The sequence below is a fragment of the Quercus robur genome, chromosome 8, assembly GCF_932294415.1.
Source record: "Quercus robur chromosome 8, dhQueRobu3.1, whole genome shotgun sequence".
NCBI classification, from domain to species: Eukaryota; Viridiplantae; Streptophyta; class Magnoliopsida; order Fagales; family Fagaceae; genus Quercus; species Quercus robur.
In genome coordinates this window covers 48,993,590-49,018,177 of record NC_065541.1, presented here as the reverse complement: position 1 = coordinate 49,018,177, position 24,588 = coordinate 48,993,590, and the positions used below count along the sequence as shown (strand labels likewise).

At 33.5% G+C, this 24,588-nt stretch overlaps 3 protein-coding genes across 3 annotated transcripts; 2 read left to right on the top strand and 1 right to left on the bottom strand.

Annotated features, from left to right (window-relative positions):
- Positions 1-1,064: 1,064 nt before the first annotated feature.
- LOC126696809 (ras-related protein RABA3) lies at positions 1,065-4,715 on the bottom strand. The gene is made up of 2 exons (XM_050393535.1): positions 4,154-4,715; positions 1,065-1,922 (listed from the first exon to the last, which is right to left on the bottom strand). Exons 1-2 carry the CDS (start codon positions 4,405-4,407, stop codon positions 1,469-1,471), a joined length of 708 nt encoding a protein of 235 aa, XP_050249492.1. The 5' UTR covers positions 4,408-4,715; the 3' UTR covers positions 1,065-1,468.
- A 3,332-nt stretch (positions 4,716-8,047) lies between these two features.
- Positions 8,048-23,087, top strand: LOC126696808 (ATP synthase delta chain, chloroplastic-like). Its single transcript, XM_050393533.1, has 2 exons — positions 8,048-8,962; positions 22,975-23,087. Exon 1 carries the CDS (start codon positions 8,186-8,188, stop codon positions 8,888-8,890), a length of 705 nt encoding a protein of 234 aa, XP_050249490.1. The 5' UTR covers positions 8,048-8,185; the 3' UTR covers positions 8,891-8,962; positions 22,975-23,087.
- On the top strand, positions 15,206-23,087 carry LOC126696807 (ATP synthase delta chain, chloroplastic-like). The gene is made up of 2 exons (XM_050393532.1): positions 15,206-15,348; positions 22,309-23,087. Exons 1-2 carry the CDS (start codon positions 15,238-15,240, stop codon positions 22,900-22,902), a joined length of 705 nt encoding a protein of 234 aa, XP_050249489.1. The 5' UTR covers positions 15,206-15,237; the 3' UTR covers positions 22,903-23,087.
- Positions 23,088-24,588: the final 1,501 nt, after the last annotated feature.

The following is a 24,588-nucleotide window of genomic DNA, read 5'->3' as shown; positions in this document are numbered from 1 at the left end:
AAATGAATATGCAAAATTTGTTTCATGAGTGAGAAATGCGAATACAGGAACAAAGATTCGTTCGGCCCAATTGGTTTAAAATGCTTGACATTATTGTCCGGAAACATAGCAACATACTGAAACATGAGAACTAGTTGTCATTTCATTTTTTGATCGTTGCTTATTAAGAGCGATTTCATCATTTGTCAAAAGAAATAAGTTTTCGTCATAATTATTTTTCAGAAAACGAAGGCATTCATTGAGATAGACCTAATATTCTATGGTTGTTGAAAAGAAAATAACTTTGTTCCCCCGTTTATATTAGTTGTCACCAACCATACCTAACTCATCATTGTGTTTAGTTTGTTTTTGAAGGATGAAGTTCAGGTTAACCTACACAACCTTGTTCTTTGGAAGTACTCTTACGTCTTATCTGCGAGATGTATAATTGAGGCTGTTTGTTGGGTTTTATTGTCTTTTGGAACTTGGAACTTAGAAGGGAAAAAATTTATGCTCTGCCTCCAAAATTTTGCTCACCAAAACATTCTCAAGAAAGGCATGGGATTCTTTTAATGATAAGTGAAAAGTACTTTTAATTTGAATTAATGATTTAATGTGAAGAGATGTTATCGAGAAATACAACTTATATATGACACGAAAAATTATTTAGTATATACAGTGGACTACATCTTCCTCTCACATAAATGTGAATCCCATATGAGAGAGATGTATAATTCACAAAGTATATTGAATAATTTCGTATTAAAATTACTGTAGACATAATATGGTACATTCCATGGCCAGCTTAAAAAAGCATATAGATAATAAAGTCTTTTTTTTCCCTCAAAAAAAGAAAAAAAAAAGTTCTGAAATTTTATCTACAATTTAAGATTAAATCTTACGTTCGTTAAATTAGGAGACAAAGAAAAGTACAAAGGTAAATTAAAGTTTGATAGAAAAATTACTACTTCAGTAAAGAGACTCTAATTGATATCATAAAAATAGTAAGTCTCTAATTAACTTTAATTATTAAAAAGAAAAAAGAAAACAGTTCAGGAACATGACATATATAGCGAGACAAACAGTAGCACGAGGATAATATCTTACTAAATTTCAAGTACTAAAATTGGTGTTCCAAAAAATCCAACTCCTCCACTATTTACCTATCCAAAAACAATTATATTAAGCCATACATGGACCAAGAATTTTATTTTTCTTTTCTAGTCCACCCGAGCAACTATAACTCACAATCCTAAATCAACCCCCCCCCCCCCCCCCCCCCCTTTTTTTTTTGGGTAGATCGGATTTGATTATAGTCTCTCATTTTTCAAGGACAAAAAAACTTTGTCAGCTAAGTCAGCTGACATTCATAGAGTTAAGACCTACCAATATAACACATATGACAAAAAATTTAAGCACCTCCCTCTATATTACTCCCCTAAAAGATAGCTAGCCACCACAGAAGAGATTTCCTTCTCAATAGAAGGATTTAACAAGAACATGCAGATAATTTCTTCATCTCACTAATTTCCAACTCAGCCCCAGAAATAACATCAATCTTGGACCCTTTGAGTGCCTGGACATCACCACCATTGGATTTTCCATTAACACATTCCAAATTCTTCTTAGAAATCACACCATAAATTTCCTCTAGCAGCCTAAAAAATGCAGTGTCCACATTGTCACCACTGAGAGCTGATGTCTCTGAGAAAAAAAGGCCTTGCTCCTCTGCAAACTCAATAGCATCTTCAGTGGGCACAGCCCTCAGGTCTACAAGATCAGCTTTGTTCCCAATCAGGGTGATCACAATTGAATTATCAGCATGGGCCCTGAGTTCCTCAACCCATCTTGCCACATGATCAAAGCTGGGTCTCTTGGTGATATCGTAGACCAGCATGGCCCCTAGTGCACCCCTGTAGTATGCACTTGTCACAGCCCGGTACCTAGGAATTCATTGCACATAAAAAAATCATAATTCATTGTATTGAGCAGGAGTTGGAGTTCAAGTCTCTAGAAGGGAGGGGAGCTTCATAAACATATACACTTAGATTATACTTTCTATCTCCCCCCCCAAAAAAAGAAAAAGAACTTGTATGATCAGCTGCCAAATTTATGTCAAGTGTCAACCCAAAATTGATGAATAACTGTTGCATTTTTTTACATGGATAGAGATAGTAACCCAAATCAGAATTGAAGTTTACATGGAAAGAGAAAGTACCCTATTGAAACTTGTTTTGACTGTCAAATTTATTTCAGCCCCAACTTGTTGAATACTATTGCATATTTTTTTTCTTAGTTAAAAATGTGTAACGCTGAAACAATCAAATTTAGTCATTCCCGATATTTCTTGGTCTAAAACATGACAAGTCTTTGCCAAATTTAAGGAATCCTTCTTATTGAGGACAATGTTCGCTATCAAGTCTACCAAATTGTGTACTCCTTGTTGGCTAGTAATTATATGGTCTGATTATTCTCTAATTAGAACAATAATACACACAATGATACTTTTTTGCCCCACTTGGATAAGTAGAGAGTGGGAATTATATATACAGGTGGATAATAAGAGACAAGGTGGGGGGTTTGAACAAGATATATGAAGCATCACAAAGAATGCCATATCACTAGACCGCAGCTCAAACCTTTTCCCCCCAAACCTCCAAATACTTTGTTTATGAAGAGGTGTCAAATAAACTACAAGGCCCTTGGCCACTAAACTATCACTTAAACCTCTAATACAATGATATATACTTTCTTCTTCTTCTTCTTCTTCTTTTTTTTTTTGATGAGATAAACTGCAACTTTATTAAGATGAAGAGAGATTCAACATAGCTTGAGCTATGATGGACTCAATAATAGTTGGATTTTCCTCTATATGCCAAATGACTAAGATGATATATACTTGATTGCAATATGAATGGGAATATCATTAATTTGGATAATGAGATATGGTCATGGGACAAACTGTAGGTCAAGCATGTTTGGTAATACATATTACAAAATACATTAGTCACTCTAAAATATTAAGGTTAAAATATCTCAACCTTCCTTGGATTAGAACAACCCAATATCTTTTATGGAGAAATATTTTATGGAACCTATTTTATATATATATATATATATATATATAATTTGATAGTTAGAAAGATTTGAACTCTAAAAGTTTCCAATAAAAATATTAGGAGGTGCTAACCAATTGAGTTTCAAGACTCTAGATTTATGGAACCTATTGTTAAAGTATATGTTTGTCCCATCTTCAATTATACAAATAAATATCAAAATGATTAGAGATTAAAAATCTTCTTGTATAATTTGTTCAAAATTTTATTTTATTATACATTAACTATATAACTTTATAGATTGAATAGTAAATGGGATTCGATTTATATGAAATTTGACGTGCATAACCATATTAAAATTTTTTTTTATAAAGAATTATATGTAGAATATGATTTTATTGGATAGTAATAACATTCGAAGAGATGAATTGATGATATAGGCTTCTTCATTTTGCTCCATCATGGTTGTTGAATGGAGTTAACTGCATGCCAAGTTGCCAACTATTAACTCAAAGGAGGTACGAAAAATTATTTTAAAAGAGAAGAAAACACACTTTACTCACCAATAATTTGGGTTGGAATTGAATTTCAATTAACAACATATAGCCCAAAAAGTTACACTATTCATTCACTTGAAGTCTAATTATATTTATTTTAAATTCATGAATTTAATTTATTCAAATTGTAATTGTGTTATTGGAACTTTTTGATTTACATATGTAAATTTTAATGAATAAGAAAGAATATTTTTTTTTTTTTTTTTTAACATCATGTTAGTAAAATATAAGTTTTCAAACCTCAATAAGCAAATCAAACTCGATCCCAAGCATATTTAAGCATAATTAAACCTTTTAAAAACTATAAAGAAGATACCATCTTTCTTCCCTACGTTTGAATATTTTACCAAACTTTCAGCATGTTGCTTAAACAGCTATAGTTTACTATTTCTTTTCTGGATAAAATCATAAACAGCTCAGTTTACTGTTTACTTATCAGTCAAAATGGTGTTTTATATATATCCATTTACTAGTCAAACTCTTAGAAACACTAAAGATAAATGATAAATCCAACAAAAATAAAAAATAGCATTTGGGGGGAGAGAGAGAGAGAGAGAGAACCTTTCTTGGCCAGCAGTGTCCCAGATCTGGGCCTTGATGACTTTGCCTTTAATGGTAACAGTCCTGGTCTGGAACTCAACCCCAATGGTGGACTTGGAGTCAAAGCAGAACTCATTCTTAGTAAACCTGGACAAGAGCTGACTCTTCCCCACAGCCGAGTCTCCGATCACCACCACCTTGAACACATAATCAATTTTCTCATACCCATTCTCTTGGTAACTATCAGTGTCAACCCCATTCATTTCTTGATTCATTTTTTTCACTACACAAAAAGCCCACACAAAGAGGTAGCTAGCTAGCTGGGAGCTGAGTATATATACTATATGCCAGTATGACACTCACTAAACGTTAATACAAAGTAAAGCTCAAAACTTTGGCCTTGGTCTAAAGTCTTTAGGTAAGTGGGAGTAAGTAAGAGAAAAGAAGAAAAAGCTGTGATGAGAGTGACAGAGTGAGGTCTCAATGTATGTGGGGGAATTAACAACTATTCAGCGGCGGAAAAAGAGTGCTATTAAGTATGAAAAATGGTCTTGTCCTTGTCTTCAACTTTAATTGCTTTATCACAGTGGACGTACCATGCATTATGTTTGTATATGTATTGTTGTAGCATGATTCATGATTTTGGGGGCCATGGATATCACACAAAAACCAACAGTACTTGACTGTCAGACAAAAAAAGCTAGAGCAGTTTTGCTCTAAATGGATAATTAGGAATTGGGATTTGTGAGTGTAAATTGAAATGCCAGAGCTGAATAGCACTGATCATATCTTGGTTCAGTGCGTAATCTACGGCATTATTCCATAAAAGCCATGGAGATAATTGTTTTAGAGTGGCTTTAGTTTATAAAGTTGATTTCATAATTTTCATTATTGAAAGCGAAAGAGGTGGGTCCTTCAACGTGGAACAGCTCATTCAATCCAAGTTGCGGGTTATTTTTGGATTTAAGTGTGTGTTGCATACTTCGCAATTTCTCGTAACTTATTTGTATAGCATTTGTTTTTCAAACAAAAATATATCGGGCTTGTTTGGTGAGTTGGTTTGAGTAATGTTGTTTGAATATTTTTGATATATTTGTGAGTGAAAAAGTGTGTTGAAATATGTGTTATATTGTTTAAAATGCGTAGTTTTATGTTTGAGTGTGTGGAAATGTTGTTTAAAAGTATTTTTAAACGTTGACTTGAACATGTTAGCATTTCATTTAATTTTTTAATAATAGATTTGCCAACTGTGTTAACAGTTTGCTACGTAGGTATTTTTCGTTAAAGATATAACGGCAGAGACTAAATTAATTGTAAGTTAAAAAAAAAACAGGGATCTAATTGATTGTTCTTAAAATATAGGGACTAAATTAATTGTGACTCCAAAATGTAGGGACCAAAATCAATTGAGTTAACTGTAACTCACGTACAACGCCCTAATTAAATAAAGGTATACTCATCATATTTTAATCAATAGTTTTTATTCCAAAACACATAATTTATCTTTAATATTTTTTAACAAAACCTTATAAATTTTTTTTTGTAACCAAAAAAAAAAAAAAAAAAAGAATATACCAACGAACTAACAATTTTATCATCTATTAATAAAAAGTCAACCTGTTTGAATTTTTATTTTTCAATTTCTTTTTGTTGAGAAATGAGAATGATCTTAATTATCACACTATTACTAAAGATTTATTCACTAATAGTATGTCATATCATATGCCATTTATCATTCAAAGTTTCTGTCGGATAAAATGCTTAAACTAATTATCTTGAATCGTCGAGCTTAGTAAAGTAAACTTGTAATCGAGTTGGGGTATTAAAGTAGTTGAATGTATGTTAAGACTGTCTAGGCGGAATGTGGTATTAATATGTTGATTTATCCACTATGTGGAGTCAATATTCAACATGCCCTTTGCCCTTGGGTTAGAGAGTACCCCCACCCACAATGGATGGGTAGCCCACACATCTAAAAAAAAAAAAAATATATATATATATATATATATATATATATCTTGAATCCAATGTTTCATTACTTCATAACGTCTATTTTTCAAAAAGACATTTTATAGAGAAATATATTTTTAATATTTTCCATAATTAATATATTGGATCATTCAAAATTCCAGAGGCATCTAATGGAGAGTGGGTCCAGAACTCTCATTTTATGATATATTACTTTAAAAAACTTTATGCATATCTCCTTTTATTGATTGGATTAACGAGGCCGGAAGTGAATTGAATTTGTAATTTCAACCAAAGACCAATAATAAGAAACAGAATAGGAATTTTAATATAAAAAAAGAAAAAGAAAAAAGAAACAGAATAGGAAAGTTCGTAGAGATGTCTTACTCTCTTACCTGTACGGGTGGAGCTTATAATGATGCACCGACAGAATTAGTTACAATGACATTCGTAAGAATGATGGCAATTTAAGGCCCGCATGGTTAAAAAGGAATATGAATTCGAGTAATTATGGCTACTATAAATTTTAAAAATGCTAATTGGTTCGTGTAATTATGGCTACTATAAATTTTATATATAAATATATATATGGATTGTTGGGCCAATGTTAGACCTATTTATCTTTGAGAATATAGTTGGCTTTTAATAATAAATCATTATTAGAAAAAAAAAAGTTTGCGGGCCTAACATCTTACTAAAAAATATATATATTATTTTATAAAAAAATACACACATTTTGTCACAGTCACACGATTAATTGTGATTGATAAAAAAATGTGATGGTTTTATGTGAAAGTAACATATAATTTATTACAGTTCACGTAGGAGAGTTTTTAGAAAAATAATGAATTTGTTTGTGATAATAGAAAAACTTTCACATCTTATTTTTGTCAACCACACAAATAAATAAACACGAGGCATGCTATCGATTGAGCAATATGTTTTGGGCAGTAACAAGTTGTGCTACCTTTTGTGGTATATGCTTACATGAGTTCTATTTTGGCAACACGTTGGTGTCTTTGTGATTATAACGAATCCATGGTCATGGCTTGGCAAATTGCGGGTTATAATGACTCTTATGAGTGTGATTGGTGAGCAGCATGTGCGGTAGTGAGCCATGGCAATATTATGTGAGCTTGATCATAGATCGGTAAGTTGATTGTGTGGGTTGCCTGTGTGCAAGGCAAGATTGGGTTGGTTAAGTGCGAGGCATGCTTGAATATTTTGAATCCACCTTCTTCCTCATTATTAACTATCAAATTATTAATAAATTAAAATAATAAAATTTATCATTTTTAAAACTCTCAGCTATCCAACTTGTGTGACAACACAACAATACTAAATTATCTAATGTGGCTCTCCTCTAACAAAGTGTCATTTTTTTCACGGGTTATTCGGGCGGTAGACTCATTGGTCTGGAGTGTGACGTAAATTTAGAGATTTTAAATTCAATTCACCACACTATCCACACATGAGATTTTTGGGATATTTCATGGGTAAGAAGTAAATGATTTGACCAAAGACTTGAAAACTACCATAAAATAAAAGAAAAAGTCATTTTCCCCTCATATTGAATACTTGTATTAAACACAAGAACAAAGCAAAATAAGGTGATTGGGCCCTCACTCATCTCCATCTATGACTATAACAACAGATCTTAGTGAAGTAGAAATTAGCAAAGGCCCAAATCTGTTACAAAAGCTTGCTCAACGGGCCAAAAAGTGAGCTGCCCTGTTACAACTTAGATTAGCAAACTTCCATCGACTAGCCCAAATAAAGAATTGGACACTCAGCTACTAGTCTACCACATCTTTTTCAATTATATAAACATTACAAATGACTGTTTCAAGTTACCAAAGGCTATTGGACTTGCCAATGAGTCAATGACTGCATTCGTCTAATCTAATGGCACCTTCCTACGTCTTCGGTTTGAGACCCAAAGAAAAATAAGATAAAAATTTTTTTGGTATGAGACTTTTTGTGGCTGAGAGCGATTCTCTGCGATTCTTCATCTCATCCAGCAACAGAAAAACCAAAATGTAAAACTTCTCTACCAGAACAAATCTATTTCTTTGCTCCTTTTCCATGGATACTTTGTCAAGTTCAGTTTCAACCCTTAAAGTTCCAACCCCATATCCAACTTCTCGTGAACTATGTTTCTTCAAGTCAACTCCTCAGACACCCCAATATTCCCACCTTTCCCCACAAACCTACCTTTCCTCTACCACCAAAACCACCAACAAAACCATAACTCTCACCCACAAGACCTTCACTCCCTCATTCCTCTCCCACTCTCAACCCTCATCTTTTACTCCAAATTCTCCAACCCTTTACCGAGAACCAGCCAGTGGTTATGCTGCCGCACTGGTAGACATAGCTCAATGCAACAATTCCCTTAACACACTTGGAAAAGACGTCCAAAGGTTCTTGAAGATTCTCAGAAATGAGCAAGTTCAAGCATTCTTGGATGACCAGTTTATGAGTGAGAAGGATAAGGGACAAGTTATTGGAGAAGTGGTCAAGAAGGGGAGATTCAATAGGCATTTGGCGAGCTTGATAAAGATGTTGATTCAGAAAAACAAGGTTGGAATTGTGAAAGAGGTGTTGGAGGAATTTGAGAGGATTCATGATGAGTTGAGCGGGACACAAGTGGTATTGGTCTCATCAGCAACAAAGATGGAAGAGGATCAGTTGTTTGAGATTGCTAGGAGGGTTCAAAAGCTTAGTGGGGCTACAAAGGTGAAGGTAAGGAATTTGGTTCATGATAGCTTACCTTCCTTTGCCGTATGAATACAATCATAAACAATGTAAGATTGCAGACCTTGAACGAAAAGAAAGAGCTGCAAGTATTATTCACCCCACCTTGAATAATAATCATATGTTGAAATTCCAAGTGTGGATGAATAACAGAATTTAAATGTAAGTGGGATGAATAATATGGATGAATAACAGGATGAGTACAATCATATGCTGAAATTCCATGTGTGGATGAATAACAGTATTTAAATGTAGGTGGGATTCGAATTTCAGACTTATAATTTGACGACAAAAATTCTTATCAGTTGAGTTAACTAAAATTCTCAATAAAGCTTCATGTTTTTGTGATAGATCAATTAGACATTGGAAGTTGATCAAAATAGCATTACACCCAGTGATTTATAATCCATTGCTTTGTTTGTACAATACTAATATTTCCATTATTTGTTAAGTTTTTGTACTTTTTGTCATTTTCTTTTGTTAGTGTTTATTTAAATGGTAATTGTGTTACTTTAGCTCTTGTTAGTATTGCAAAAGAGAATGAAAAAGTCTTTATTTGCTTAGAACAATGCCCCCTTGTTTCTCTTCTCCATTGTATAGAGTGATTTTCAATCAATAAAGTCTACTATAATTTTCTCAGTAAAAAAAGAAGTTTTATTTTTTTCTTCCCTAATTTTTTTTTTACTATTCCTACATAATATTATTCCTTAATATATTCATTAAGCAATATTCTATCTTCGTTGAGATTACCTATATATGGTACATACAAAACAAATATATTCATTAAGCAATATTCTATCTTGTTTGAGATTACCTATATATGGTACATACAAAACAAAAAATAGATGTGTACTATAGAATGTTGGTAAATAGTACACATTGTGCATTTAGACTTTGCTATCTTACTTTTGCTTTTGCCTTTGGAATAAAAATAAAGGGTTGTGTTAACTGGGGCACCGCAAGGTTCTCGTTAACAACTTTTGACTCTTTTTTGGTACAATTTTTTGTCTTTTTCTACAGTTTTATGTCATATTTTTCAATATGAGGCCAACTTTGTTGAGAGAAAAAAAAAATTAAAATAACCAAAAAGACTAGTTTTATATCATTTTTTTATTTAAATTTTTTATTAAACTGGACCCACTTTTGTACAACCTTAACAAGCACCTATGCGGTGCTTGTTAATATTTGCCAAAAATAAATTCACTTTGGATGCTCTTTTACTTTTCTAGCCTCGAATGCATACCTTATTTTTCATTTTTAGATTTTGCTTAATGCACTTTGGATACTTTAGATTTGTTAATGTTGTGCTTTACTCTTTTGCTTTTAAGTGGACAATTAATTCAAAAAAAGTTAAATTTTAATTTTCTAGCTAGGAAATTTGTGGAAAACTCTAAAGATAGATGCAACTTTCTTTATGTTTCCACTTTCCTCTTATCGTTAATATCAAATAATTTTGATAATGATTCTTTAAGTTTATTCTTATATATCAATGCATTTTTATTTTTTGGATATTAACTTAACATATTTGGAAAATGAATGTTTTTATAAGACCCGCACTCTCTCATTCTTAAGCCTCATCCTGCAAGACCTAATTTTGAAAGAGTAGTTCCCACAAAATATTTCCAAAAAACTAAAAATAATAAAAATAATATATAGTTATATTAAACATCTAGTACAAACTTTCAATTGTTTCTTATTTGTAACCAAGGAATATTCATCCAACAAAATCTAAAGTATGTAAAGTGTATCTAACAAACTTCAAAGTACTCAATTCAAGATCTTGATGAAAGGACAACAGCAATCACAAATTGGTAATTGAAAACCCTAACCAAGAAAGTTTCAATTTGCCAATGTACAGAAGGAAACAAAAAATTGAAAAAACCCTAATAATAAGAATTTCAATTTGCCAATGTAGAAGAAATCAAGATTTTCAAGTTGCTATCAAGCACATAAAGAATACCCTGATTTGGAGAAGAAAACTCAGCGCAAGAATCAAGAACAATACGATCAACTTGAATTAACAAAAATCAAGAACAATAAGATCAACTTGATTTAACAATAATCAAGAACCATACGACCTACTTGGTTAAGAGAAAAGCACTAAGGAAACGAAAGAGATTGAACTAAGGCTGTGTTTGTTTTGGCTTCAAATTACTTCCGGAAATGATTTTCCGTAAATGCGGGTGTTTGGTAGAGCATGGAAAATAAATTTTCCGGAAAATATTTTCAGTTGACTATGTGTTTTAATGGCTTTGACCCAGAAATTGGTTTCAGTCAAAATTTTCACTTCAAACCATTTCCGAACTCACATGCAAAGAGAGAGAGAGAGAGAGAGAGAGAGAGAGAGAGAGAGAGAGAGAGAGAGAGAGAGAGAGAGAGAGAGAGAGAGAGAGAGAGAGGAAGAAGAGAGAGCCCAGATCACGCCTTCAACTTCGCCGGCGAACCTAGAGCCCAGATCACGCCACGAACCCAGAGCCCAGATCACGCCTTCGACCCATCGATCTATGAACCCACGGATCTACGAACCCACGAACCGATCTTCGACCTAGAGCCTTCGACTTTGCCGGCGACCCAGAGCCTTCGTGCCACGAACCCACGAACCGATCTCTCTCTTTATGTGATTTTGATTTTTTGTTTGATTTTGATCGACCCATGAACCGATCTACGTTTCTGTGTGATTTTGATTTTTTACTTTCTCTCTTTGATCTCTGATTTTTTTGTTGTTGTTGTGGTGGTGTGGGTGGTGGTGTTTTGGTGGTTTTCCTGTTGTGTGGTGGTGGGTTTTGTGTGAGTGGTGGTGGAAAATAGCATTTTCAGAATGTTACCAAACACATGAAAATATTTTCTAGAACAATTTTCATAATGCAACCAAATACTTGAAAATATTTTCCTTTCCCGAAAATAGCATTTCCGGAAAATATTTTACATTAAACCAAACACAGCCTAAAATTCAGAGAATACCAGAATTTGAAGATTCTCTTGAATCAGTTCGGCTCTGATACCATGTTGAAATCAGACACAAGCTTGAAGCTCCTACAATGGTGGAATCACACATAGAGAGAGAAAGAAAAAAGAGGGAAATTGTTGTGAATGATTTCGTATATTATAAATATCTGACTTTGCTTCTTTATATACCAAAAACAGAGTAACCACCTGACCAACAATCAAGTCAACCAATACAAACATGACAAGTGGTAGATACCTAACTAACTAAGTATGCTCTATAAACTACACCCGTTTAATGCACTACCACTCTATGCTACTATAGCTTAGCACTGCTATATACAAACTACAATACAGAACTACTAAACTAATATTTACAAGATATTCTATGCTATGACAAATATCTACAAGACTCAAATATCTACAAGATATTTAACAAAGCTAAAGGGATTGGGTATGTTTTTTGAGCTCAGAGTTTGCGTTGCTATCTTCTTCTTCGATGACCCCTCCACTTCCATGGCTATGTGGGTTTGCTTTTCAAAGTTTTCTCTTTGTGTCAATGTCTTCGGGTCTCCATTACACTACAATGGCTTGACTTTGGATTTGTTTGTGTTGAGTGATCAAAGTTGTAAAATAGGTATTTTTAACATGCACTTGCAAGCTGGCATAGTGGCATTTGAGCTTTGTAGTGGATTTGTGGTGCTGGACGATTTGGTTGTAGTAAATCTAGGTCTATGATTTTTGGACTAGATTAGTGTTCGGTTACCAAGAAATTGCAAGAAGGGAATTAAAAGGAAGTTTTGTTTGGCTAGCAATTGTAAAAGGAAAAAATGCTTAAACTAATTATCTTGAATCCAATGTTTCATTACTTTTTTTTTTAGAGAGAATTTCAACCTATAGCGTCCAATCTTGATAATAAAAAAACCAAGACTCCAAATCTCTTATATAACCATCAGAGACTTTACTAATTGAGCTAATTGGAATCCACAATATTTCATTACTTCATAACGTCTAATTTTCAAAAAATCATATTATAGAGAAATGTATTTTTAATATTTTCCATAATTAATATATTGGATCAATCAAAAATCCAGAGGCATCTAATGGAGAGTGGGTCTAAAACTCTCATTTTATGGTATATTACTTTAAAAACTTTATACATATCTCCTTCTTTTTTCTTTTTTTGAACCATATCTCCTTTTATTGATTGGATTAACGAGGCCGGAAGTGAATTGAATTTGTAATTCCAACCAAAGACCCATAAAAAGAAACAGAACAGGAATTTTAATATAAAAATGAAAAAGAAAAAAGAAACAGAAAAGGAAAGTTCTTAGAGATGTCTACTCTCTCACCTGTACGGGTGGAGCTTATAATGTTGCACCGACAGAATTTGTTACAATGACATTCGTAAGAATGATGGCAATTTAAGGCCCGCATGGTTAAAAAGGAATATGAAATCGAGGACAACCGGAGCCAGGAACACGAACCAATGCTAATTATGGCTACTATAAATTATATATATATATATATATATATATGGATTGTTGGGCTAATTTTAGACCTATTTATCTTTGAGAATATAGTTGGCTTTTAATAATAAATGATTATAAATAAAAATAAATAAATAAAAGTTGGCAGGCCTAACATCTTACTAAAATATATACTCCTTCTGTCCCAATTTATTTGTCATGTCTGAAAAGTCAAATTTTTTAAGGAAACATTATTTATTGTCTTGTTTGCATTGTAAAAATATATAAGTTCACAAAATTACATTTAAATAAATTTATCAGTTTTTTTTTTTTTAAAGAGTTATTCTTAATGAGGTAACTAAAAAGGTGTCTCAATTAGATTGATTTTTTTTTTTAATATTTGTTAGTTTTCTTTTCAAATAGTTTTGAAAATAAATTAGGAGTATATTAGGAACATTAGTAAATTAATAACTTTTATTTTTAGAAAGATGACAATATTTTGGGACATCTCAAAATGGAATAGAGGACAAACAAACTGGGACAGAGGAAGTATTATTTTACAAAAAAATACACACATTTTGTCACAATCACACGATTAACTGTGATTGATAAAAAAAAAAGTGATGGTTCTATGTGAAAGTAACATATAACTTATCATGGTCCACGTAGGAGAGTTTTGACAAAAGTGGTGAATTTGTTTGTGATAGTAGAAAAACTTTGACATCTTGATTTTGTCAACCACACAAATTCATATACACGAGGCATGCTATCGATTGAGCAATATGTTTTGGGCAGTAACAAGTTGTGCTACCTTTTGTGGTATATGCTTACATGAGTTCTATTTTGGCAACACGTTGGTGTCTTTGTGATTATATCGAATCCATGGTCATGGCTTGGCAAATTGCGGGTTATAATGACTCTTATGAGTGTGATTGGTGAGCAGCATGTGCGGCAGTGAGCCATGGCAATATTATGTGGGCTCGATCATAGATAGGTAAGTTAATTGTGTGGGTTGCTTGTGTGCAAGGCAAGATTGGGTTGGTTAAGTGCGAGGCATGCTTGAATATTTTGAATCCACCTTCTTCCTCATTATTAACTATCAGATTATTAATAAATTAAAATAATAAAATTTATCATTTTTAAAACTCTCAGCTATCCAACTTGTGTGACAATACAACAATACTAAATTATCTAATGCGGCTTTTCTCTAACGAAGTGTCATTTTCTCCACGGGTTACTCGGGTGGTAAACTCATTGGTCTGAAACGTGACGTAAATTTAGAGATCATAGATTCAATTCACCACACTATCCATATATGAGATTTTTAGGATATTTCATGGGTAAGAAGTGAAATGATTTGACCAAATACTTGAACACTACCATAAAATAAAATAAAAAGTCATTTTCCCCTCATATTGAAAATTGAATACTTGTACTAAACACAAGAACAAAACAAAATAAGGTGATTGGGCCCTCACTCATCTCCATCTATGTCTATACAACAGATCTTAGTGGAGTAGAAATTGGCAAAGGCCCAAATCTGTTACAAAAGCATGCTCAATGGGCCAAAAAGTGAGATGCCATGTTACAACTTAGATTTGCAAACTTCCATTGATTAGCCCAAATAATGAATTGGACACTCAACTACCAGTCTACCACATCTTTTTCAATCTTATAAACATTACAAATGACTGTTTCAAGTTACCAAAGGCTATTGGACTTGCCAATGAGTCAATGACTGCATTGGTCTAATCTAATGGCACCTTCCTACGTCTTCGGTTTGAGACCCAAAGAAGGTGAGTATATCTCTAAACCAAGCTAAATGAAAAATAAAATAAAATTTTTTTTGGTATGAGACTTTTTGTGGCTGAGAACGATTCTCTGCGATTCTTCATCTCATCCAGCAACAGAAAAACCAAAATGTAAAATTTCTCTACCAGAACAAATCTATTTCTTTGCTCCTTTTCCATGGATACTTTCTCAAGCTCAGTTTCAACCCTTAAAGTTCCAACCCCATATCCAACTTCTCGTGAACTATGTTTCTTCAAGTCAACTCCTCAGACACCCCAATATTCCCACCTTTCCCCACAAATCCACCTTTCCTCTACCACCAAAACCACCAACAAAACCATAACTCTCACCCACAAGACCTTCACTCCCTCATTCCTCTCCCACTCTCAACCCTCATCTTTTACTCCAAATTCTCCAACCCTTTACCGAGAACCAGCCAGTGGTTATGCTGCCGCACTGGTAGACATAGCTCAATGCAACAATTCCCTTAACACACTTGGAAAAGCCGTCCAAAGGTTCTTGAAGATTCTCAGAAATGAGCAAGTTCAAGCATTCTTGGATGACCAGTTTATGAGTGAGAAGGATAAGGGACAAGTTATTGGAGAAGTGGTCAAGAAGGGGAGATTCAATAGGCATTTGGCGAGCTTGATAAAGATGTTGATTCAGAAAAACAAGGTTGGAATTGTGAAAGAGGTGTTGGAGGAATTTGAGAGGATTCATGATGAGTTGAGCGGGACACAAGTGGTATTGGTCTCATCAGCAACAAAGATGGAAGAGGATCAGTTGTTTGAGATTGCTAGGAGGGTTCAAAAGCTTAGTGGGGCTACAAAGGTGAAGGTAAGGAATTTGGTTCATGATAGCTTACCTTCCTTTGCCGTATGAATACAATCATAAACAATGTAAGATTGCAGACCTTGAACGAAAAGAAAGAGCTGCAAGTATTATTCACCCCACCTTGAATAATAATCATATGTTGAAATTCCAAGTGTGGATGAATAACAGAATTTAAATGTAAGTGGGATGAATAATATGGATGAATAACAGGATGAGTACAATCATATGCTGAAATTCCATGTGTGGATGAATAACAGTATTTAAATGTAGGTGGGATTCGAATTTCAGACTTATAATTTGACGGCAAAAATTCTTACCAGTTGAGTTAACTGAAATTCTCAATAAAGCTTCATGTTTTTGTGATAGATCAATTAGACATTGGAAGTTGATCAAAATAGCATTACACCCAGTGATTTATAATCCATTGCTTTGTTTGTACAATACTAATATTTCCATTATTTGTTAAGTTTTTGTACTTTTTGTCATTTTCTTTTGTTAGTGTTTATTTAAATGGTAATTGTGTTACTTTAGCTCTTGTTAGTATTGCAAAAGAGAATGAAAAAGTCTTTATTTGCTTAGAACAATGCCCCCTTGTTTCTCTTCTCCATTGTATAGAGTGATTTTCAATCAATAAAGTCTACTATAATTTTCTCAGTAAAAAAAGAAGTTTTATTTTTTTCTTCCCTAATTTTTTTTTTACTATTCCTACATAATATTATTCCTTAATATATTCATTAAGCAATATTCTATCTTGGTTGAGATTACCTATATACGGTACATACAAAACAAAAAATAGATGTGTACCATAGAATGTTGGTAAATAGAACACATTGTGCATTTAGACTTTGCTATCTTACTTTTGCTTTTGCCTTTGGAATAAAAATAAAGGGTTGTGTTAACTGGGGCACCGCAAGGTTCTCGTTAACAACTTTTGACTCTTTTTTGGTACAATTTTTTGTCTTTTTCTACAGTTTTATGTCATATTTTTCAATATGGGGCCAACTTTGTTGAGAGAAAAAAAAAATTAAAATAACCAAAAAGACTAGTTTTATATCATTTTTTTATTTAAATTTTTTATTAAACTGGACCCACTTTTGTACAACATTAACAAGCACCTATGCGGTGCTTGTTAATATTTGCCAAAAATAAATTCACTTTGGATGCTCTTTTACTTTTCTAGCCTCGAATGCATACCTTATTTTTCATTTTTAGATTTTGCTTAATGCACTTTGGATACTTTAGATTTGTTAATGTTGTGCTTTACTCTTTTGCTTTTAAGTGGACAATTAATTCAAAAAAAGTTAAATTTTAATTTTCTAGCTAGGAAATTTGTGGAAAACTCTAAAGATAGATGCAACTTTCTTTATGTTTCCACTTTCCTCTTATCGTTAATATCAAATAATATTGATAATGATTCTTTAAGTTTATTCTTATATATCAATGCATTTTTATTTTTTGGATATTAACTTAACATATTTGGAAAATGAATGTTTTTATAAGACCTACACTCTCTCATTCTTAAGCCTCATCCTGCAAGACCTAATTTTGAAAGAGTAGTTCCCACAAAATATTTCCAAAAAACTAAAAATAATAAAAACAATATATAGTTATATTAAACATCTAGTACAAACTTTCAATTGTTTCTTATTTGTAACCAAGGAATATGCATCCAACAAAATCTAAAGTATGTAAAGTGTATCTAACAAACTTCAAAGTACTCAATTCAAGATCTTGATGAAAGGACAACAGCAATCACAAATTGGTAATTGAAAACCCTAATCAAGAAAGTTTCAATTTGCCAATGTACAGAAGGAAACAAAAAATGAAAAAACCCTAATAATAAGAATTTCAATTTGCCAATGTAGAAGAAATCAAGATTTTCAAGTTGCTATCAAGCACAGAAAGAATACCCTGGTTTGGAGAAGAAAACTCAGCGCAAGAATCAAGAACCATATGATCAACTTGACTTAACAAAAATCAAGATCAATAAGATCAACTTGATTTAACAATAATCAAGAACCATACGATCTACTTGGTTAAGAGAAAAGCACTAAGGAAACGAAAGAGATTGAACTAAGGCTGTGTTTGTTTTGGCTTCAAATCACTTCCGGAAATGATTTTCCGTAAATGTGGGTGTTTGGTTGCGCATGGAAAATAAATTTTCCGGAAAATATTTTCAGTTGACTGTGTGTTTTAATGGCTTTGACCCGGAAATTGGTTTCAGTCAAAATTTTCACTTCAAACCATTTCTGGACTCACACGCAAAGAGAGAGAGAGAGAGAGAGAGAGAGCCCAGATCACGCCTTCAACTTTGCCGGCGAACCCAGAGCCTAGATCACGCCTTCGACTTTGCCGATCTACGAACCCACGAACCGATCTTCGACCCAGAGCCTTCGACCCACCGATCTACGAACCCATGAACCGATCTTCGACCTAGAGCCTTCGACCCACGAGCCTTCGACTTTGCCGGTGACCCAGAGCCTTCGTGCCACAAACCCACGAACCGATCTCTCTCTCTGTGTGATTTTGATTTTTTGTTTGATTTTGATCGACCCATGAACCGATCTACGTTTCTGTGTGATTTTGATTTTTTACTTTCTCTCTTTGATCTCTGATTTTTTTGTTGTTGTTGTGGTGGTGTGGGTGGTGGTGTTTTGGTGGTTTTCCTGTTGTGTGGTGGTGGGTTTTGTGTGAGTGGTGGTGGAAAATAACATTTTCAGAATGTTACCAAACACATGAAAATATTTTCTAAAACAATTTTCATAATGCAACCAAACACTTGAAAATATTTTTCTTTCCCGAAAATAGCATTTCCGGAAAATATTTTACATTGAACCAAACACAGCCTAAAATTCAGAGAATACCAGAATTTGAAGATTCTCTTGAATCAGTTCGGCTCTGATACCATGTTGAAATTAGACACAAGCTTGAAGCTCCTACAATGGTGGAATCACACATAGAGAGAGAAAGAAAAAAGTGGGAAATTGTTGTGAATGATTTCATATATTATAAATATCTGACTTTCCTTCTTTATATACCAAAAACAGAGTAACCACCTGACCAACAATCAAGTCAACCAATACAAACATGACAAGTGGTAGATACCTAACTAACTAAGTATGCTCTGTAAGCTACACCCATTTAATGCACTACCACTCTATGCTACTATAGCTTAGCATTGCTATATACAAACTACAATACAGAACTACTAAACTAATATTTACAAGATATTCTATGCTGTGACAAATATGTACAAGACTCAAATATCTACAAGATATTTAACAAAGCTAAAGGGATTGGTATGTTTTTTGAGCTCAGAGTTTGCGTTGCTATCTTCTTCTTTGATGACCCCTCCACTTCCATGGCTATGTGGGTTTGCTTTTCAAAGTTTTCTCTTTGTGTCTATCTCTTCGGGTCTCCATTACACTACAATGGCTTAACTTTGGGTTTGTTTGTGTTGAGTGATCAAAGTTGTAAAATAGGTATTTTTAACATGCACTTGCAAGCTGGCATAGTGGCATTTGAGCTCTGTAGTGGATTTGTGGTGCTGGACGATTTGGTTGTAGTAAATCTAGGTCTATGATTTTTGGACTAGATTAGTGTTCGGTTACCAAGAAATTGCAAGAAGGGAATTAAAAGGAGGTTTTGTTTGGTTAGCAATTGTAAAAGGAAAAAATGCTTAAACTAATTATCTTGAATCCAATTTCATTACTTTTTTTTTTTAGAGAGAGTTTTAACCTATAGCGTCCGCTCTTGATAATAAGAAACCAAGACCCCAAATCTCTTATATAACCATCAGAGACTTTACTAATTGAGCTAACTGGAACTCACAATATTTCATTACTTCATAACGTCTAATTTTCAAAAAATCATATTATAGAGAAATGTATTTTTAATATTTTCCATAATTAATATATTGGATCAATCAAAAATCCAGAGGCATCTAATGGAGAGTGGGTCTAAAACTCTCATTTTATGGTATATTACTTTAAAAACTTTATACGTATCTCCTTCTTTTTTCTTTTTTTGAACCATATCTCCTTTTATTGATTGGATTAACGAGGCCGGAAGTGAATTGAATTTGTAATTCCAACCAAAGACCCATAATAAGAAACAGAATAGGAATTTTAATATAAAAATGAAAAAGAAAAAAGAAACAGAAAAGGAAAGTTCTTAGAGATGTCTACTCTCTCACCTGTACGGGTGGAGCTTATAATGTTGCACCGACAGAATTTGTTACAATGACATTCGTAAGAAATAAGAATGATGGCAATTTAAGGCCCGCATGGTTAAGAAGGAATATGAAATCGAGGACAACCGGAGCCAGGAACACGAACCAATGCTAATTATGGCTACTATAAATTATATATATATATATATATATATATATGGATTGTTGGGCTAATTTTAGACCTATTTATCTTTGAGATATAGTTGGCTTTTAATAATAAATAATTATAAAAATAAAAAAAAGTTGGCAGGCCTAACATCTTACTAAAAATATATACTCCTTCTGTCCCAATTTATTTGTCATGTTTGAAAAGTCGAATTTTTTAAGGAAACACTATTTATTATCTTGTTTGCATTGTAAAAATATACAAGTTCACAAAATTACATTTAAATAAATTTATCAGTTTTTTTTTTTTTTAAAGAGTTATTCTTAATGAGGTAACTAAAAAGGTGCCTCAATTAGATTGATTTTTTTTAATATTTGTTAGTTTTCTTTTCAAATAGTTTTGAAAATAAATTAGGAGTATACTAGGGACATTAGTAAATTAATAACTTTTATTTTTAGAAAGATGACAATATTTTGGGACATCTCAAAATGGAATAGAGGACAAACAAACTGGGACCGAGGAAGTATTATTTTACAAAAAAATACACACATTTTGTCACAATCACACGATTAACTGTGATTGATAAAAAAAAAAGTGATGGTTCTATGTGAAAGTAACATATAACTTATCATGGTCCACGTAGGAGAGTTTTGACAAAAGTGGTGAATTTGTTTGTGATAGTAGAAAAACTTTGACATCTTGATTTTGTCAACCACACAAATTCATATACACGAGGCATGCTATCGATTGAGCAATATGTTTTGGGCAGTAACAAGTTGTGCTACCTTTTGTGGTATATGCTTACATGAGTTCTATTTTGGCAACACGTTGGTGTCTTTGTGATTATATCGAATCCATGGTCATGGCTTGGCAAATTGCGGGTTATAATGACTCTTATGAGTGTGATTGGTGAGCAGCATGTGCGGCAGTGAGCCATGGCAATATTATGTGGGCTCGATCATAGATAGGTAAGTTAATTGTGTGGGTTGCTTGTGTGCAAGGCAAGATTGGGTTGGTTAAGTGCGAGGCATGCTTGAATATTTTGAATCCACCTTCTTCCTCATTATTAACTATCAAATTATTAATAAATTAAAATAATAAAATTTATCATTTTTAAAACTCTTAGCTATCCAACTTGTGTGACAATACAACAATACTAAATTATCTAATGCGGCTTTCCTCTAACGAAGTGTCATTTTCTCCACGGGTTACTCGGGTGGTAAACTCATTGGTCTGAAGCGTGACGTAAATTTAGAGATCATAAATTCAATTCACCACACTATCCATATATGAGATTTTTAGGATATTTCATTTTTAGGATATTTCATGGGTAAGAAGTGAAATGATTTGACCAAATACTTGAACACTACCATATACCATAAAATAAAATAAAAAGTCAATTTCCCCTCATATTGAAAATTGAATACTTGTACTAAACACAAGAACAAAGCAAAATAAGGTGATTGGGCCCTCACTCATCTCGATCTATGTCTATAACAACAGATCTTAGTGGAGTAGAAATTGGCAAAGGCCCAAATCTGTTACAAAAGCATGCTCAATGGGCCGAAAAGTGAGCTGCCATGTTACAACTTAGATTTGCAAACTTCCATTGATTAGCCCAAATAATGAATTGGACACTCAACTACCAGTCTACCACATCTTTTTCAATCTTATAAACATTACAAATGACTGTTTCAAGTTACCAAAGGCTATTGGACTTGCCAATGAGTCAATGACTGCATTGGTCTAATCTAATGGCACCTTCCTACGTCTTCCGTTTGAGACCCAAAGAAGGTGAGTATATCTCTAAACCAAGCTAAATGAAAAATAAAATTAAAATTTTTTTGGTATGAGACTTTTTGTGGCTGAGGACGATTCTCTGCGATTCTTCATCTCATCCAGCAACAGAAAAACCAAAATGTAAAACTTCTCTACCAGAACAAATCTATTTCTTTGCTCCTTTTCCATGGATACTTTCTCAAGCTCAGTTTCAACCCTTAAAGTTCCAACCCCATATCCAACTTCTCGTGAACTATGTTTCTTCAAGTCAACTCCTCAGACACCCCAATATACCCACCTTTCCCCACAAACCCACCTTTCCTCTACCACCAAAACCACCAACAAAACCATAACTCTCACCCACAAGACCTTCACTCCCTCACTCCTCTCCCACTCTCAACCCTCATCTTTTACCCCAAATTCTCCAACCCTTTACCGAGAACCAGCCAGTGGTTATGCTGCCGCACTGGTAGACATAGCTCAATGCAACAATTCCCTTAACACACTTGGAAAAGACGTCCAAAGGTTCTTGAAGATTCTCAGAAATGAGCAAGTTCAAGCATTCTTGGATGACCAGTTTATGAGTGAGAAGGATAAGGGACAAGTTATTGGAGAAGTGGTCAAGAAGGGGAGATTCAATAGGCATTTGGCGAGCTTGATAAAGATGTTGATTCAGAAAAACAAGGTTGGAATTGTGAAAGAGGTGTTGGAGGAATTTGAGAGGATTCATGATGAGTTGAGCGGGACACAAGTGGTATTGGTCTCATCAGCAACAAAGATGGAAGAGGATCAGTTGTTTGAGATTGCTAGGAGGGTTCAAAAGCTTAGTGGGGCTACAAAGGTGAAGGTAAGGAATTTGGTTCATGATAGCTTACCTTCCTTTGCCGTATGAATACAATCATAAACAATGTAAGATTGCAGACCTTGAACGAAACGAAAGAGCTGCAAGTATTATTCACCCCACCTTGAATACAATCATATGCTGAAATTCCAAGTGTGGATGAATAACAGAATTTAAATGTAAGTGGGATGAATAATATGGATGAATAACAGGATGAGTACAATCATATGCTGAAATTCCTTGTGTGGATGAATAACAGTATTTAAATGTAAGTGAGATTTGAGTTTCAGACTTATAATTTGACGACAAAAAATCTTATGAGTCGAGTTAACTGAAATTCACAATAAAGTTTCATGTTTTTGTGATAGATCAATTAGACATTGGAAGTTGATCAAAATAGCATGACACCCAGCGATTTATAATCCATTGCTTTGTTTGTACAATACTAATATTTCCATTATTTGTTAGGTTTTTGTATTTTTTGTCTTTTTCTTTTGTTAGTGTTTATTTAAATGGTAATTGTGTTACTTTAGCTCTTGTTAGTATTACAAAAGAGAATGAAAAAGTCTTTATTTGCTTAGAACAATGCCCCTTGTTTCTCTTTTCCATTGTATAAAGTGATTTTCAATCAATAAAGTTTACTATAATTTCCTCTGTAAAAAATATATATATATATATATATTTTTTTTTTTTCTTCCCCAATATTTTTTTACTATTCCTGCATAATATTATTCCTTAATATATTCATTAAGCAATATTCTATCTTGGTTGAGATTACCTATATACGGTACATACAAAACAAAAAATAGATGTGGACCATAGAATGTTGGTAAATAGTACATGTAGGGACATAGTTTACAGCCCATGCACAAAATGTGTGGGGTCTTGGCCCAATGAACCCAATATAATAAATTTGTAAAGAATGGGTCGAAGAACTAGGTCCTAATTAATTTGACAACAGCTAGTATGGGTTTGGAAGATGATCAAGCAAGAATAAAGAAGGTAAAGCTGAGCCACTTCACCGTCCGAGGAGGTCCAACTTATATAAATTGGTTACAATTGAATACAAGAACAATTTAGATTGCTACAATGTTTTCTTTCTCTATTTTCCGATCTCTTTCTCATGGAGGGTCTTTCACATTATATATCTCCCTTTGGACTATCTTCATCCTACACTTGTTGATCATTTGAGCCCTTACTTGAGTACCTATCCCATTAGACACCCTCTTTGATTTTCTGTGAGTTGTGGTAGCTGAGGCAGTACTGTTCAGAGGTCTTCTCCACATAAATGCGGCCAGAAAAGTAGTTGCAGTGCATTTAATACGATGGTAGCAGCTTTCACTTAGATATTTTTGGGTTTCCTTCCTTCTCGTATGTTCATGAGGCATGTCCCTATCATTGGAGTTTCTTGGAGGATCACTCTAATTGCTAGAGTACATACTTGAGCTACATTTATCATATCTGAGGAGGAGTTCCTCCTCAGACCACCTTCCATTCGTTCCTTACTCATGAGACTTTAAATTGATATTTCTAATAACTATTTGTTCCTCCTCGGATCATCCAGCGTCCTCGGATAAAGCCCAAGGCCTAATGCATGATTCTAGGCCTTTAACCCTACGGTACACATCGTGCATTTAGACTTTGCTATCTTACTTTTGCTTTTGTCTTTGGAATAAAAATAAAGGGTTGTGTTAGCGGGGGCACCGTAAGGTTCCCGTTAACAACTTTTGACTTTTT

Coding starts and splice junctions, on each gene's coding strand:
- LOC126696809 (XM_050393535.1), bottom strand. CDS start 4,407: ATGAATCAAGAAATGAATGGGGTTGACACTGATAGTTACCAAGAGAAT. Junction 1,923..4,153: donor GACACTGCTGGCCAAGAAAG/GTTCTCTCTCTC, acceptor ATGAATTCCTAG/GTACCGGGCTGTGACAAGTG.
- LOC126696808 (XM_050393533.1), top strand. CDS start 8,186: ATGGATACTTTGTCAAGTTCAGTTTCAACCCTTAAAGTTCCAACCCCA.
- LOC126696807 (XM_050393532.1), top strand. CDS start 15,238: ATGGATACTTTCTCAAGCTCAGTTTCAACCCTTAAAGTTCCAACCCCA. Junction 15,349..22,308: donor AGACACCCCAATATTCCCAC/CTTTCCCCACAA, acceptor CAATATACCCAC/CTTTCCCCACAAACCCACCT.